General features: G+C 36.7%; 1 protein-coding gene across 1 annotated transcript in view; it reads left to right on the top strand.

Annotated features, from left to right (window-relative positions):
* Positions 1 to 3,893: 3,893 nt before the first annotated feature.
* ZNF280C (zinc finger protein 280C) overlaps positions 3,894 to 18,545 on the top strand; it is a 54,405-nt gene continuing 39,753 nt past the window's right edge. Inside the window, exons 1-4 of the mRNA XM_060137453.1 lie at positions 3,894 to 4,030; positions 13,068 to 13,113; positions 13,236 to 13,282; positions 17,521 to 17,667. Of these exons, the coding sequence (XP_059993436.1) occupies positions 13,252 to 13,282; positions 17,521 to 17,667 (178 nt within the window). The 5' untranslated portion in view covers positions 3,894 to 4,030; positions 13,068 to 13,113; positions 13,236 to 13,251. The remainder of the gene's footprint in view (positions 4,031 to 13,067; positions 13,114 to 13,235; positions 13,283 to 17,520; positions 17,668 to 18,545) is intronic.

Below are 18,545 nucleotides of genomic sequence, written 5' to 3' on the forward strand. Positions count from 1 at the left end.
AAGTGGTTCAATCAGAAATGTGAGGGACATAGAAAGGCTTAACTAGAATCCTAGAGGCCTAGTTGATTAAACCTGTTTTTCCCCACCAAAATTTATGACAAGAGTGACTTTTTCTTAATAAAAGATTCATTCGACTTACTCTGTTGCACTTATTCTACGTGAAGACAGCATTGTTTGATGTTCCCGTTATTTGATATGTCCCCAAGAATCTCTGATCCCAGTATCTACTATCTATTCAGTCACTTATTCGTTCAACATATATTTATTGAACATCTGAAGAGATAAGTCAGTCTAATGGCTTAGATTCTAGATGCTAGAGCAGGAATGCCTGGGTTCAAATCCTGGCTTTATCACTTTCTAGTTGTACGACTGCAAACAAAGTACTTACCATCTTTGTGCCATCTGTAAATGGGGATGATAAAAAGAGTACTTTCCTGATAGAATTGTTGTATTGAGTAATTAATATTATAAAATACTGAGAACAGTGTTTGGCACATACTAAGTGCTATATAATTTTTTATAATTTTTAAAATTACAATTGTAATCATTACTGTATACCCAGTGCCTCTACTGCTACTTCTCCTTTCTTTCTTGCATTCAGTTTCTTCCATTCACTAAAATGTTCTGAGGGGGCATTTTCTCTAGAAGGCCCCACTCATAATCAGCATACATTACTGGGAACTTTGGTTATTCTATCAGATACACTACTTGACATCTTTGTTTTTTTCATGGGATGAGAAACAAAACAGGGAAATTTTAATGTGGGACCATTAAGTAAAAGTAGGAAGAGCATTAGACTAGGAATAGGGAAACCTAGGTTATAGTACTTGCCCTGCCATTTTTCTCTTGTCCTTTGTGTGATATTGAACAACTCTTTTTAACCGTTCTAATTTTCCATTGACTCATCTTCAAAATTAGTTGGTTGGCCTAAAACAGTAGTTTTCAAATGTTTATTATTTATTTTATATCAGTGGAAACTGTTCTTCACATAAGTATTAGGTAGGAGTTCAAAATATAAACATGTAGTTGCTCCTTTGGTTAAAAAGAAGATGAGGCGCTTCCTGAGGCACCTCTTAGTTAAGCACTGGGCCACAGGCATTGAGACCACAGAATTTAATCAGTGTTGTGTTGGTAAATTAGTTCTCCTAGAACCAGTGAGCCCTGATTAGTAATTTTCCTACCATGGCCAACTCTCAAGGGTTAAAATTTGCCATACTTTTCTGTGTGCAACCACTCTTTAGGAGCAAAACCAGTCCATTAGCCCAGGTCAGTCAGTTACAATAGCTACCTAGCAAAGAGCAAGTCTCTGAGGGTTATGCTAGAGATAAGTAAGGTTTCAGAGAAAAATAAGGGCAACAGATAAGAATAAAAAGAAATAGAATGAGACACTTTCTGGAGAAGGCAAGCTCAGGTAGGTATCATAAACACACCAAGGCATCATGAATTTCCAGGGTACTGGAGTGTGTTGGCAGTAGGGGAAGAAACATGGAAAGGGAAGAAGGAAAAGGAGTAGCAGACAAACTTGTTTCACAGTATCACCATTTTGCTTAGAAATGGCCTTTTTTAACCAGTGGAGGGAAATGGAATCAAGGGTATCCCACAAAAGATGCAACACTCACATGTTTTTCTACTTGAGTTTGGAATAATTTTTTATTTTCATTTGAATATATGTCTATATCTCAATAGAGAATTATATCTCAATAAAGCTGTTTTTTTAAGTCTGTACACCAATGTTCACAGCTATATTATTTATAATAGCCAAAAAGTGGAAATAACCCAAATATCCATCAGCTGAAGAATGGATAAACAAAAATTGGTATATCTATACAATAAAATATTATGCAGCCATAAATATGGAATGAACTACTGATACATGCTACTACATAGATGAAGCTACCTCAGAAACATTATGGTAAGTGAAAGAAGCTAGACACAAAAAGCTGCATACTGTGATCCTATTTATGTGCAATGTCCAGAACAGGCAGATCTGTAGAGACACAAAATTGGTTGATAAAAAGTTGATAAAAAATTATTCCAAACTCAAGTAGAAAAACATGTGAGTGTTGCATCTTTTGTGGGATACCCTTGATTCTGTTTCCCTCCACTGGTTAAAAAAGGCCACGGTGTGTGGGTAGGAGGGAATTGGGAGTGGCTATTAATAAGTATGGGGTTTCTTTTGGGGGATGATGGAAATGTTCTGATTAAACAGTGGAGATAGTTACACAATATTGTGAGTATATTAGAAATCACTGTATTTACACTTTAAAATGGTGTATTTTTATGTTAACTTATCTCAATTAAAAATTGCCCACAAAAGGCTATACAGGAGTAAATCCTGATGAATGGTGGTCCTGGAAAAAAAAAAGACCACGTGGACAAGTTAGTCAAGAGGAGTTTTAAGGATAGAGTAGTCAAAATCATCCAAACAATTTCCCTTGTGCTGATTCCATTCTCACCAGGCGTCCTTTTTATTATAATTTGGCTTCTCATATACATTTCCTTTTGAAAGAAAATTTGCTGACCAGAGTTTTCCAGTCTTCTTGGCTGTTATATTTTTCCTGAAGAAAGAATAAATTGGATTGGGATTTTTGTTTGTTTTATAAACAATTTCTGGTCCTCCCTCTGAGGCAGATTGACTCTTCCTCCTCCTAATTTTAGTTCAGATGTGCAGGCTTATGACACTACACACAGAATTTGAGAGAAATTTTATCCCCACGGAAAGCAGGGGGGCCAAAATGGTCAGGACTGTCTTGAGACAGAAGCAGAGGGAGTGCGTTGGGCCTTTATAGTCTTTAGGCAGGGGACTGGGGAAAAGCACTCCCTCATTAGCTGTAGGTTTGCAAGTTTTAAATTTCCCACCTGCGCCCAAGGAGGAGTCAGGCTGGAGAGTTGCGAGTTAGAAATTTCCCGCGAGGGTGAAGGCGCCAGGACTGTAAATTTGCTAGTTTTAAGTTTGCTACTGACAACATGGAAGAGGGAGCTGGGCTTTCTTATCAGCCTGTCCAGAAGTGGGGAGCAATCTATGAATACTTTAAGATTTTGGAACTTTAAACTTTCCAAGTTTGTTATTTTGATCATTCTCTGTCTATCAGGGCCAGTAGCAAAGAGCAGTATAGGTGAGAAAGAAGAAACTAGCTCAAATAGAAGAATTGGTAGAGTTCAGTGGCTGATTGAACTTACATGTGTGTTAAGGAACTACTGAGGCAAGATTTTAAGTCTTGAGAGGAGGAACACTAGTGCCATAGACCTTGTGAGGAAAATTGGGAGAGAACATTTTCTATACTGTTTAGTACACATTGTTTAGAATATGTTTGTGTAAGCAGTATCTTGCAAGTGTTTTTCTTGTAAATGTATTTTTTTCTTAACATTTTAATAACTATTACAGACGACTATATGACTGAGTTAGGAATAACAGAGATGCAACCAAAATCATATTTTTAAAAACAAATCTGGTAAAATTAACCAATTATTTAAAATAACCTGATTTTTATTCCTTTTACTCATCTGATTTATGTCTTCACCTGTTGGGTACAGTATTTTTTTTTTAATTGGTCCTTCTAGCCCTTACACACTGGGAGGACCCAGAATTCACGTTTCCATGTGCTCACATTTCATGTGTAGCCCTGATTTCGGGATTGCAACACGGGCTAGACAGTGGTCTGGCCGAGGAGATAGGCATCAGCCCAGACCCTCGCCCTGACCCGCGGACTGCGGCCCACAGCCCACCACCCGCAGGCAGAGCACCGCTGCCTTCGAGAATGTGTAAGGCCACGCACATGTCCGCGCCCGCCCTCCCTGGTCAGTTAGAAAAGAAACCCGGATGTTTGGGGGGCGGGGGAGAAGCTGGCGTCTACCCATGAGTCAGCGCGCGTAGTTATATACTTCTACCCTCTTCTGAGGTGCTTATTCCGCGCTGAGAGTCGCCCCAGGCTGTGGCTGTGGACGCCGCCTAATGTTTTCACGCTCCTCCCTTTCCTCCTCCTCTTTCTCCTCCTCCGAGTCCCAGTCAGGCCGACCTGCTCCGCTCGCGGTAAGTGTCCCCCGCCCCCGCCTGCGCCGCGCGGAAGCAGGCAGGGGCTCTCCCGCGAGGCTATGGCCACCGTACTCTGAGGGCAGCTGAGGTGGCCCGGCCGTGAGGACTGCAGGTCGAGGGTCTGGATGCTGGCGTGCGTTGCCAGGATGGCCCAGGGCGCGGGGGAGGGGACGGACTTGGCGGCGCGGTGGCGGGTGGGCCACCATCTTGCACCAGTCCGGCGGGGGGAGGCATCTCGGAAAGGTAGCTGCTTGGCGGCAGCGTTTGGCGGCCTGAGGGCCGGGGTCACTCGGTTGCCACTGCTGCCTCCTCACCTTCCGGGGCCTATGTGTCGGTCGGTCCCAGCCTGGTTTTGGCTTTTCTTTCTGGAGGCAACTCCCTTTGGTCTTTTGTATATATGATGCCGATGTTTGGCGAGACCCGCCCATCCCCACGGCTCTTCAGTCATGGGAATAGAGACCAGAGAGGGTTCCGAACTTTCTGGTCTCTTGGGCCCCTCCTTTCTGTCCTGATTCCCCCCCACCCAGGTTACTGGTCATTCAATGCTCACACCCTTGTTCTTGCCAAAGGGACTTCGCTCCTCCGTCATAGAAATCGTGCTCCATTCCGTTATTGTCTAGAGAAGAGCCCTGAGGAGAAACGTGGAGTTAGAGAGACAGTTTTTTAACAGTGATCTTTGCAGGTTTTACTTAATGAGACGGAAAAAATTATCTCATTCTGAGGTTTTATCCTTCTCTAGACACGGAGGGAGTTCCTCTTAACTCATCCCAAGTTTTAATGCTTTTTTTAAAAAAGGAGAAATCAGAGCAGAAAATGTCAAGTGAACCAGCTTCTACAAGCACAGGAGGTCTACATCCAAGGAGTTCTCTTTGTTTGCAAAGATTTTTTAATCTGTGAACTTAAATTTTGCTTTTATTATTTTCAGGTTTGAACTGTGATTTTTAATGCCTTTTAGTGCCATTAAACATAAAATTAAAACCAAGAAGTAGAGTTTTAACTACAGAGGTCTGGTCTTAGCATTTGTGATGTGTCTTGCTTTGGGGGGTTACAGTGAAAACTCAAACTGTCTCCTTAAGCAGAAGCTTTACTAAGCCTATGAAGACACTGGGTTGCTTATAAAATTAAGGCTGTGTGCCCTTGATGTTTTAACATTTGTACAAGTCCCACTGCAGTTGTATCTTGCATTTGTATATTTCATGGCTATCACCTCTTTTGAGGTGGGCTGTGGGGTGTTGATAGAACTGTTTAGAAGGTGAGGAAACAACCTCAAGGAGGAGACTTTACCGAGGTCATGTGGCTAGGAGTGATAGAACCAATTCTCGAACCTAGGTCTTCTGACTCCTCACCCAGTGCTTAATTCACTATATTGTGATCCATTTTTTATGAGAGTGAGGTGGTCAAGGAGAATAAGCATGGAGACTCACCTAAAATATATAAGTAACACTTTTCAATTCTCTTTTCCTTTATATTTAAAATATTTAAGACTTCATATCAACACAACATTGTAAATCAACTATACTTCAGTAAAATATTTTTTAAAGACTTCATATCTTTTCAACTTTTTTAGTATTTAAATAATATTGTTATTATTTCCAAGCATGTTGAAAAGTTGAAAAAAGTTCTACGTTGAAGGGATCCAAATTTCAGCTTCTTCTCTTCAACCCCTTTTCCCCAGTTAAGTTTTCTAGTCCAATCTGATTTTTTCAGCCCAGGGTTTTACTTCTCAGCATCAGCTTTCTTAGTGGAAGAGGAGAGTAAGGGGAAAGGATATATAATTCTGTACCTCCTCTTCTATCCAATTTGTTTTCTTTATTCAAGAGGACATTTAGATCCATACCGAAATTTTTCTGTCGTTCTTGTTATACCAGTTGGACAGGGGCAATACCTAAATGAATAGCAATTTTTGTGAATAGAAAGTAACCCATAGTTTTAGTGACAGATAGGGTATTGGAAATTTATATTGAAAATGTATTTTATTTCAAAAGTGACTTTTCAAAGATCAGAAATATTTGACATATTCACTAATTAAATACGTAGCCCTGAATATTTTTTCTTCTTGCTTCAGAGAAGGACTTAAAATATATATGATTTTCAGTCAGGTTGTTTTAAATAATGACCCCAGAAGACTTGTTTTACTCAGTAATTTGTATCAAACATGTGTCTAGACTTTTGAAATTCATTCATTGCAAAGCAGTTTTCTTTTAAGGAGTGTTTTAAATAATAGTATATCAGGAAAAGTAGTCATCCCTATGTACCATCTGGGTCCAATGGACAATTTTTATTTCATCTTTTATAAGTCATTTTAGAAATAATTTACATAAGAATAAAGAAATAGTGAAACCAGTTTTATTAGGTATTTAATAAGTGTTTAGACATGGTGTACGTCTTTGTATATACTTAGAAGAACAAAAAATACATTCCAGAAGCTGATAAAAGAACCCACTTGCGCGGGCCTCTCACTGTTTTTTTTGGTTTTTTTTTTTTTGCGCGGGCCTCTTACTGTTGTGGCCTCTCCCGTTGCGGAGCACAGGCTCCGGACACGCAGGCCCAGCGGCCATGGCTCACGGGCCCAGCCGCTCCGTGGCATGTGGGATCTTCCTGGACCAGGCACGGACCGGGCATGAACCTGTGTCTCCTGCATCAGCAGGCGGACTCTCAACCACTGCGCCACCAGGGAAGCCCTCCACTTGTCTTTTGTTAAGACAGATATTAAAGACATTTGCAAAAATGTAAATCGTTGTCATTCTTCTCCTTAAATTTTTTGTTTTTGAAATTGGTTATTTTAATTAAAAAATATTTATATGGACATGTAATGGGATTATTATTACTTTAAGTAAATTAATATATATTAAATTTTTTCTCAGTTTCAATTTCTAATATGGTAAGTATCAATAGATATAATCCACATAAACAGAAGGCTCATTGGGGTTCTCAATAAGTTTTAAGAATGAAGAGTGGACCTGAGCCCAAAAAAGTTTGAGAACTGCTGATCTGGTGTTCTTTATTTGTGACAGTATTTAACAGTTCTATACATGAACTAGAATTTTGTTTCTTTTTAGTGCTTATATTCATCAACTTGTATGATTTTCAGTAAAGAAGGAAAAGTTGAGCAAAATAATACAAAGTATTGTACAATAATTTTTCATGTGCTTCATTTAACCTTCCAGTAGTGCTGCAAGGAAGGTATTACTGTTTTCATTTTACAGATAGAAAAACTAAGTTCAAAGAGGCCAGTTAAATATCCTATAGGTTTGGCAACCAGAAAGTGGTAGACTTCAAATTCCCACTCAGTCATTCAGCCCCTATGTCCAGTATTCCCATAATTGTGCTCCATATTTTTACTTGATATTTTCCCAGTGGATCAGTTTTACTTCTCTAAAATGTGAATTAATTAAGAATATATACTCCCTGAAGTTACTTTAGGAATTAATGATTATAGAATATCTTATGAAAGGGACTTCCCTGGTGGCACAGTGGATAAGACTCTGTGCTCCCAATGCAGGGGGCCTGGTTCGACCCCTGGTCAGGAAACTAGATCCCACCTGCATGCTGCAACTAAGAGTTCACGTGCTGCAACTAAAGAGCCCACCTGCCGCAACTAAGAGATGGTGCAACCAAATAAATAAATAATTTTTTTAAAGAATAGCTTAGGAAACTTATTAAAACATTTATTATATAGTTCGTCTTTGAAAGGCCAATTATGCATTTGTCTTTTCTCCAGGTTATATCTTTTACATATCAATTACAATAAAAACATCTTATAGATAAAATCTTTACCCTGAATATGATCTAAAAATTACTTTGCAGAAAGTAAATTTTATTAGAGGGGTGGTCCATCCCAAGAGCTAATTTTAAAATGTTTTAAAATATAGACAATCTTTGCAAAGTATTATGCTAATGAATTTTAAACCTTAGCGTCAACTAGCTATTTTCTACATATAGATGAAGTATGAAAGTCAACAGACAAAAGTTGAGAACTTAAATTAGGGGGGAAATAGTAGAGTTATTAAAAATCTGCCCAAAATGTACCTGGACTTCGTGTGTTCAGGCTTTCAAAAAAATAAATCATTTCCACAATATAAAAGCTTCTTGGACAAAGAAAAGATGATGAGTCTATATTTTCCTTCTAAATTATATGTGATTTATTCCCAAAACCTGGTTTGAGAGTTTGAATTGTTCAGGTGCCAGTGAAATTGTCTAAGAAACCAAGGTATAATCCAGTGTTTCTTGGATTTGAGTACGGTACCAATTAATTCCTATTATAAGGAAAACATTTTCACAGACACCCTCTTACTTAAAATGTTTAAATATTATTCGAGTTCTTGTACAATCATAAAACAAAATAATCAAAACTGCAAAATCAGTGCCATTCGAATCAACTTTAATACATTGAATAATGTATTTTGGTGAAACAAAGTCACTGACTACTTTTTTGAGTTTTTCATATCCATGATTCATATCTGTATAAACAGTAGCAAGATTTTTCTGTTTAAACGTTTTCAATACCTTCATTTCTCTAGCTAACCATAAATACTGTCATTTTCCTTGCATTTAGTATAAATGCATCATTTAGATATTCCCTCCCTCTGTTCTTTTATTATTAGCCAGCAGCAGTAAAAGTGATAGTACTTGATGACAATGCAGTAGTAAATACAGACAAAAAAATGAGTACTGGTATGATCCAACAGTTCCTCTTCTGAGTATTTATCCAGAGGAAACAAAAACACTAACTCAAAAAGATATCTGCACTCCCATGTTCATTGCAGCATTATTGTAATATAATGTTATAATATTATTGTAATAGCCAAGACATGGGAGAACCTAAGTGTCCATCTTTGGATGAACAAATAAAGAAAATGTGGAATACTATTCAGCCATAAAAAAGAAGGAAATCCTGCCATTTGCGACAACATGGATGGACCTTTAGGGCATTATGCTAAGCCAGACAAAGAAAGACAAATAACATATAATCTCACTGGTATGTGGAATCTTTAAACACACACACACACACACACACACACACACACACACACACACACCTCATAGATACAGAGAACAGATTGGTGGTTGGGGAGGGGGACAAAATTGGGTGAACGTGGTCAAAAGGTACAAGCTTCCAGTTGTAAGTCCTGGGGATGTAATACAGTGTGGTGACTACAGTTAATAAGACTATTGTATATTTGAAGGTTGCTAAGAGAGTAGAGCTTAGAAGTTCTCATCACAAGAAAAAAAATTGTAACTATATGTGGTGATGGATGTTAACTAGACTTACTGTGGTGATAATTTTGCATATGCACATATATCAAATCATTGTGTTGTACACCTGAAACTAATATAATGTATGTCAGTTATATCTCAGTTTTTAAAAATGTGAGTACTGAAATTATGTAACTGAGCTTCATTTTAAGGTAGTCATTCAGATGATCCTTGGAGTATGCTTATGTTAATATTTTAGATAGCAAAACAATGTATTGTTTTAGAGCTTTCTTGTACCATCTGGAATATAAGTATTTTCCCAGAGGTCTGTTAGTTTCAAAAATGTTGGGGTAATTTGTTGGAAAGTGTATTATTAATCTTGAATTCAATGTAAGTACCAGAAACTTAACTCAAAGTAGTTTGACCAGAAATGAACAATTATTCCCTCTCTTAACTGAAAAGTTCTAGTAGGTACTTTGCCTCCAAGCATGGCTTAGGTGTTTAAATGGTAGCAAAAGAACTTGAATGTCTCCCTGTCCTACCCTCTTTTTCTCTACTCCATAATCTTATGGTTTTGCTATTCTCTTTGTTGGCGTCTTTCTTAGGTAGTCTTTCTCCACGTAGGGACTTCCATCACCACCAGGCTTATATCCTACCAGCTTATTATATGCTTAACAGCTTTATTGAGCTATAATTCACATAACATACAATTCACCCATTCAATGTACAATTCAGTGATTTTAGTACATTCACAGTGTTGTGCACCCATCACCACAATCAATTTTAAAACATTTTCGGACTTCCCTGGTGGTGCAGTGGGTAAGAATCTGCCTGCCAATGCAGGGGACACAGGTTCGAGCCCTGGTCCAGGAAGATCCCACATGCCACAGAGCAGCTAAGCCTGTGCACCACAGCTACTGAGCCTGTGCTCTAGAGCCCATGAGCCACAACTACTGAAAGCCCAAGCGCCTAGAGCCCGAGCTCTGCAGCAAGAGAAGCCACCGCAGTGAGAAGCCTGCACACCACAACAAAGAGTAGCCCCCACTCACCGCAACTAGAGAAAGCCCATGTGCAGCCATAAATAAATAAATAAATTTATTTTTTAAAAAAAACAAAAAAACATTTTTTTAATCACCCCATAAAGAAACCCCATACCCATTAGAAGTCACTACTTATTTTCCCCCCAACCCTCCCAGCCCTAAGCAGCCACTACTCTATTTTCTGCCTTTATGGATATGCCATTTCTGGACATTTCCTATAAATGAAATCATACAATATGTGGTCTTTTTGACTGGTTTCTTTCATTTAGTATAATGTTCTCAAGGTCGGTCCATCCATCCATTTGGTAGTATATATCAGTACTTCATTCCTTTCTATGACAATATTATTCCATTGTATAGATATATCACATTTTGTTTCTCCATTAATCAGGCATTTGGGTTGTTTACTTTTTTTTTTTTTTTTTTTTTTGCGGTACGCGGGCCTCTCACTGCTGTGGCCTCTCCCGTTGCAGAGCACAGGCTCTGGACGCGCAGGCTCAGCAGCCATGGCTCACGGCCCCAGCCGCTCCGCGGCATGTGGGATCTTCCCAGACCGGGGCACGAACCCGTGTCCCCTGCATCGGCAGGCGGACTCTCAACCACTGCGCCACCAGGGAAGCCCTGGGTTGTTTACTTTTTGCTGTTATCAATAATACTTCTATGAACTTTCATCTACAAGTTTTTGTGTACACATACGTGTTCAATTCTCTCTTGCTAGGAGTGGAATTGCTGGGTCATATGGTAACTTTAAGTTTGCGAGGAATTGCCAAAGTGTTTTCCACAGTGTCTGCACCATTTTATACTCCTACCAACAGTGTATGTGGGTTCCAATTTCTCCGTATCCTTGCCAGCACTTGTTATTGTTTGTCTTTTTGGTTATAACCATCCTAGTGGGTGTGAAATTGTATCTATTTTTAAAATATTTTATTTTGTGGTAAAATACACATAACATACAATTTACTATTGTAACTATTTTAATCCACTAATGTTTTTTTTAATTTTTGTAGAATTAACTCTTAAAAGATAGTTGAATTTTAGATGTATAAAAGCTGAAACAAAATATATGTATGTAAATTATAATTATTTATACATGCAGTCTCCAAAAACTGAATGGGTTGTGCTGGAGGAGGTCTTTCATTAGTCAGTTACTTGGAATTAGTCAGTTACTTGTCAGTAGCTGAGGTGGAGAGTTCTTTTCCGCTTATTTTGGTGCCAACTCTGAGTTGCAGAACCTAGAGACCCTTTGGAGTTGCCCTTACAGGGATTCTAAGCTACTTCTTGCATATTTTGCTAGATATTCCATTTCTCTAACAGATGATTTAATGTCCCATGGAATTCCTTGCCTTGCCACCAAAACTGTTAGTTTTGGGGGGGCTCAACTACCTTATTGGATAGCACAGCTTTAGACTGAAGTTATGGATCTAATGGCATCTGAGAGTGTTTATGAATGTACCAACTGAGGCTCCTTGGTGGCTGCTATCAGCCTCAAAAGGTACTGCTGTAGTCATGGGCAGTGGATATGACTTGTTTATATAGACTACTCGTACATTTAGTACCAATTTAGGGTATTTGTACCAATAGATATTGTATATGATCATTTAATAAAAGGATTCTATATGAGTCTCAAATGCTGTACAGTTGTGACTTTAAAAATGTTCTATATTCTTCGTAGCAGTAGGTCCTTAATGCTGAGCAAGAATTGTTGTGTATTTATCTACTTGACATATGCATTACCTTAATTCTCGTTTAGGGACAAGCAATAACTATTCAGATAATTAAGTTCAGAGGTTTTAATTAGCCAAACCTCAGAAATAGGGGAATTTACTTAAGTACAGAATTCACTAGATTCTTGTAATAGTAATTCAAACATTTATACCAGTAAGTTCTTCTGGAGTTAAAGTCGTTTTTTTCCTTTGACCTAATTCAGTCTAAATGATTTGGAATTGGAAAAAGCAAGAAAGCTTGCTTTTGCTACTCTGAGGATTATGACAAATGTGGAAACTGGGTTAACTCTATTTATCTTAATACTTTAGAGTATTGATGTTTAAGTTTTAACTTTTTAAAATAGCTGAAATAGTTTTTTAAGCATGTTTATCTTGTATGTAAAAAAATGTGTATGTGCATGAGAATTCAGAACAGAAATTCCTGTTTTAAAGAAAGCAATTTAAATGTTTTTTTGAAAATGTTTAATGTAACAGCTTTTTAAAAAGCCCAAAGAAACGTAGACATTAGATTGTAAACTTCTGAAGGCAAGGACTATGATTTATTCATCTTAATTTTTTCCCTAGAACTGAGCACATTACATTGAGTACAGAGGCAATGAGTAATTATTTTTAATGAGTTAATCTATGATAAAGTGTATCCAACTAATTTTCTGTTCCTTTCAGTTAGCGTTGATAAGAAACAAAACCTAAAAATTTCTTTGAATGTGTTTTTTTATAATATTAATTTATTTCTAAAATGTAAAGAGCAACAGTTAAAGGTCAATGTTACTTAGCATTTCAAAATTCAGATTTACTAAGGCATGTATTACAGGGTGATTACTCATTTACAGAAGGGTGTCTTTCAAAAATTATTTGTAGTTTAATAGTTTCAGATTTCTTCAAATAATAAATGCTTATTACATTCAGCATTTTATTTACAAAATTTGCATTCATTCAGGAATGAACCAATTATGGAAAGTGAGTAGCATGTGTATATCAAACTCAAAAGGTAAACTTTTTGTAGAGAAAAATATTTAATGTGTGTACATTTAATTTAATAAATCCACCCTAATAGTAAGTATCTTTATTTTATAGGGCAGAAAACTAAGAGCTACCTTGCTACCTTGTCTGGAGTCACATGGTGAGTTTCTGGAGATTGAAATTAGACCCAAGATTTCTGAATCCCAAGTATCATGTTTCAGTATATTTGGTGTTACTTAAAGTGACTCATAAAATTGATTGATGTCATGTGTTAATGCATAGGTGACTCTGCAACTTGATGGACAACGACAACCCTTTTCAACCAAAAAGTAAGTATTGCTGCTGCAAGTGATACTAGTGTACTTGGGTCTTGTACTGATAACCTTACTTCATGAGGAAAGGTGAGAGAGACAGAGGTGGGCACGTTAAAAAAACACACAAAAACACTTAAATTTATTAAAGTAATACCATAGTATAAAAGAAATACATACAATAAAAACGTCAGTAAAGTAGAAATGAAGTGTTTCTTCCTCATTTCCAGAGATAACTACTATTATTGGGTTGGTATACATAATCACAGACTTTTTTCTATGCATAGACAAAAAATAAATTATTTCTAAATAAGATCATACTATATATGCTATTATGTGCCCTTACAATTTTTTACTCAACCATCTATCTTGAATATATTGACAGTGTTGGTACCCAGTTAAAAAGAATGAGGAAGACCTATGTATCAACATGGCATTAAGACCATGGTATTAACGTAGATATAAATTTCTTTATTATCAGTATACATGGGTCTCTCATTTTTTTTAATTTGGCATTGCCTGACTTTGCCTAGTTCCTTAGCCCTTAGATTACCATATGTTAAGTGCATACTGCATATCCAGTAGACTACTGTGTGTAAAAGGAAATGTAAAGGAAGAAGAAAATATGTTCTTTACTCTCAAGGAGCTTACTTTGGAGTTAGACATGCACAGTTAAGACACATTAAGAAATAGCAGTTTGAGATTATATATAGTATATTCTGAGTTGCCTGGCATAGGCTGTCAGTGTAGTAAAAGGTGGAAGAAAAACAGGGTCTAATAGTTTATCGAGGAGTTACAATTGAACCAAGAGTTGGGAAGGAGTAGGGAATTAATATTTTGTTGAGTATTGCTTGAAGTTAGATACTTATATAGCTTTTCCCTAAATCTACATTACCACTTCTATTAGGTAGATATTACACCCATATTTTAGGTGAGGAAACAGATTCAAGTAATTTCTCCAGAGTTACATTAGAAATGGTGCAATGAAGATTTGAGCTATTCAATTTGATGTCAAGTCCATGCTCTTTCTACTATACTTGAATAATATGGACAGTATAAGGTAAGGAGGAAGGGTATTTTAGATGGAAAAAACAATACAAATGAGGGCTCTGAGGGACACAATATGCAAATGCTAAACTATGAATTACACTCTTAATTATTTCACTTAGAGCATTCTGTATATATTTTTTTAAGTAAGGTTTAGAAAAGAGATAGGTTCTTAAAATTGGTTACATTTGGGAGGGTGGAAGATTTTTTTATTTTCTTTTATGGTAGGTGAACTACTAAGCATTAAACAACACTATGCTAAGAAATTATTTGTATAGAAGGGGAAACTACATTTTAAAAATTTGTTAGAAAATAGCACCAATTTATTAACGTGTTTCTTTTGTATGCCATCCCCAAATCATTATATTCACATAGTACCTTTTAATTTTGAGTCAAAAGTAGAAATGACATTGTTTTAATCTAGTAAAATTACCTTTAGAAATTATTTAATTTAAAAGATAAATTTTAGATATCATTGTCTAATAAAAAAAGGATATCATTGTCTAAGCCAGAACTCTAGAGCTATTATTTTGTTTTGTTTTTATTTTTTCAAAGTTGTTACCCCATCCACATCTTACTCCATATATCTAGTGCCACTTATATCCATCTTCATTGCTATTATTTTAATTTGGGTGCATTTTTAAAAATAATACATAGTTTAAAAAAGACAATCAGAAATTTATAGGTTGCATACCCACAGATTCTTGAAAAGTAAGAGAGCAAGCAAGAGAGAGGTGTGCGTGTGTTTTGGGCCTACGTACTCCCTATTTTTTCAAGGCATCCACTTTGAATAGTTTAGCTGTTTTTCTAATAATTAGTTTCATATTTCTAAATTTTTGAAATATGTACTGCTGTCTCTTGAATCATCAGTTTTTGCCATTATCTAATGATTTTTCCATTAAGAAATAGGAGGATTTTAGTTTTCATACACTTAACCACCACCCCCAAGCACCTCCCAATGTAGTTATATCTCAATTTTTGGTTAAATCATATTTGATGTTTTTATTGTGATGACTATAACAAATATTGTTTGCTGATGAGCATAGTATTGACACGATGGTAATAATATATTATGGATACATTTCCTTTTTCTTTTTATATCCAGCAATTTAAATTTTTTGGTTTTTAAAATTTGCTAAATTTTATTAAAATTTATAGCCAAGTCTTCTCACACCCTTCTGTAGCCTCTTAAGTTGATTTTCTATATGGTAAAACTTGTCAGGTAATCTAACAATTTGATTGTTAATCTGTGTGTGTGTGTGTGTGTGTGTGTGTGTGTGTGTGTGTTTGGTCTCCTAGAGACATTCCTCCTGGGAGTAATGGTCGTCTCTACTCTGGCTGGTTGCTCTCTAGACCTGTTGAACGGCTATTGTCCTGGGACTTCCCTTTGTCTTTGTATTGTGTTGAATGTCATGTTTTCTGCATTCTGTCTTCCTCCTTAAGTCTCATATTTTGATGGGGGTCTTCCTAAGATAGAAAGGGTGAATGGGAGGTAAATTTTGTGTGATGTTGCTGGTCTTTATTCTTTTTTCTTTTTAAAGGTTGCGTTTTTATTTATTTTATTCATTATTTATTTTTGGCTGTGTTGGGTCTTTGTTACTGTGCATGGGCTTTCTCTAGTTACGGCGAGCGGGGGCTATGCTTCATTGCAGTGCGCTGGCTTCTCACTGTGGTGGCTTCTCTTATTGCGGAGCACAGGCTCTAGGCACACTGGCTTCAGTAGTTGTGGCACGCAGTCTCAGTAGTTGTGGTGCACGGGCTTATTTGCTCCGTGGCATGTGGGATCTTCCCGGACCAGGGCTCAAGCCTGTGTCCCTTGCATTGGCAGGCGGATTCTTAACCACTGCACCGCCAGGGAAGTCCCATGGATCTTTATTCTTGATGAAAGAATGTGTAACTTCATGCTTGACGAAAATCTTGGCTGGGTATAGAATTCTAAATTGAAAATTATTTTTACTAAGACTTTTGAAATCATTATTCCAACTTTCTTCTCTCTCTCTCTCTCTCTCTCTCTCTCTCTCAGACTTCAGGATATTCTCTTTATTTCCAGCATTCTGAAATTTCATGATTTGTCCATCTACTGTAGGTTTTTTTCTTGATCATTGTGCTAGGTGCTGGTGGATCCTTTCCATCTAGAGATTTATGTCCTTTAGAACTGGGAATTTTTCTTGTATTTTTCCTTTGATTATATCCCCTTTTTTCTCTGTTCTTTTCTGGGCCGTTATTACGTGAGTTGTACCTTTGAAATTGATTTTATAACAAACTTGTCTTCTCTATTTAGTATATGTATACTTTTTGACTTTTAGTTCCACTTACGGGCTGTTTACTCAATTTTGGCATTTTATTTTTCTTTACTGAATTTTGGCTATTTTATTTTTAATCTTTTTGCTTTGAGAATATTACTTTTTATAAATTCTTATCTTATCTCTTTAAAAATGCTAATTACAGTCTCTAATGTTTTCTCTTGTTCTCTGTATTATCTGTGTTTTCTTTAATATCTTTTGGTCCATTTTATTACTTTAGTCTTTCACATTGGAGATTTTAGTCATATTTCTGGGGCTTATTGGGTGTCTATCCATATTTAAGAATGAGGCACTAAAATGCTTCCTGGTAGCTCTGTGTGATTGGTCAGCACTTGTAGGCTGGTGGTATCCACAGTATGTTCTTTACTTAGTTTCTTCAGGTGAGAAATGCGTAATCTGCTCTGGGATGGAATAAACCTCACTTAATTATCCTATTTTCGTTCCAGCATTTCATCCCTGCCTTGTCCTGTGCCTGGTATCCCTGAATCTGGTTCAGTTTTTCTAGCATATCTCCCACCTGTTGCTTCTTATTATCAGTTTATCTCCCTTTTGTTAATACAGAAGTTTGTGGGGAGTTTTCAGATAATAGGTACAATCCTTTCATGGATATAATCATATTCTAGTCATAAAACTGAAACTCACTTTGATTGGATTTGATTGTTCCTAACATTTATTAGCCACTGTAAATAACTACTGTCATCCATTATCTATCTAGCTAGATTAATTTTACTAGTTTAGATATTAGAGGTTGAGTTCCAAGTTTCATACTGCTGTTACCATTTACTGACAAATATCAGTTCAGTAATTGCTATCAGAATATTAAAGTACATCTTAAATATCATACTATGTATTGCAAAAAAACGTATTTAAAAAATAAAATTTGATTCTCTCTTTTTGAAAAATTAGATAATTCCAAAATGGCAGAACTGTTCATGGAATGTGAAGAAGAAGATCTGGAACCATGGCAGAAGAAAGTAGAAGGAATTGAGGATGAAGATGATGATGAGCTGATCTTTGTTGGAGAGATACAAAGTTCAAAACCAGCCATTTCAAGTAAGCATTCACTTTCAGTGAAGCAAAGTTTTATAAGATGTTGCTTCTAATGGAAAACCTGGGGCTGTCTTATATGTCCTTGTTACTCTATAAGGAGCTGGAGGTGAGAGAGAGAGAGCATAGAGGTCAATAAGAATTTGTGAGAATCAGAGGGAGAATGTGGTTGGGGACTTGAATAAGGAGATATGAGAGGTAAAAATATCATATGAGAGAAAAGGAAAATGTTAACTAAATTACCTAAAGGTTAAGATTACCTAACAACATTGTAGGCCTTTTGAGATTAGAAATCATAATTTTATTGGAGCCAAGTAGCCTATTTACTTGTTTATTTGTTAATTTTTCTTTTTTTCCCTTAAGCCCAAATGTACCCGGAAAAGGAAGTGTTGGAATGCTTTGCTTAAAATATCAGACTACTAAATAAGTTTGTGTTAGTCTCTGATGGAGTTTCTTACACCCAGGCAAGTGCCTCATCAGAGTCATCTTGATTCATGGCTACAAAAATTAAAAGGTGCTGGTCTGTGTACCAACATGGCCATTAGCTTCTGGCCACACCCATCTTTCAGCAACTCCTGATTACTGTATATTCATGAAGAATATACAGTGGCCTGATCTTCAGCTGCTATATTGGGATGATGCAGGCAGTCAGCACACTTAATCCTTAATCCACACTTTCTAGGAGAATATGTCCAGTACCTTTGTGGATTTCTGGTAGAGTAATTAGACTTGACATTGTTATAATGTTAAAGTGAAGATATTAATGATGTCCAATCAGAAATGTGTAAAATGCAGAGGAACAACATACTGAGTTTCAGTGGAGAATGAGGAAACAGATTCTTTCTCATTATACTTACTTTTGTTAAGCTAGGAGAATTTACCAA

The sequence above is a fragment of the Lagenorhynchus albirostris genome, chromosome X, assembly GCF_949774975.1.
Source record: "Lagenorhynchus albirostris chromosome X, mLagAlb1.1, whole genome shotgun sequence".
Taxonomy (NCBI): domain Eukaryota; kingdom Metazoa; phylum Chordata; class Mammalia; order Artiodactyla; family Delphinidae; genus Lagenorhynchus; species Lagenorhynchus albirostris.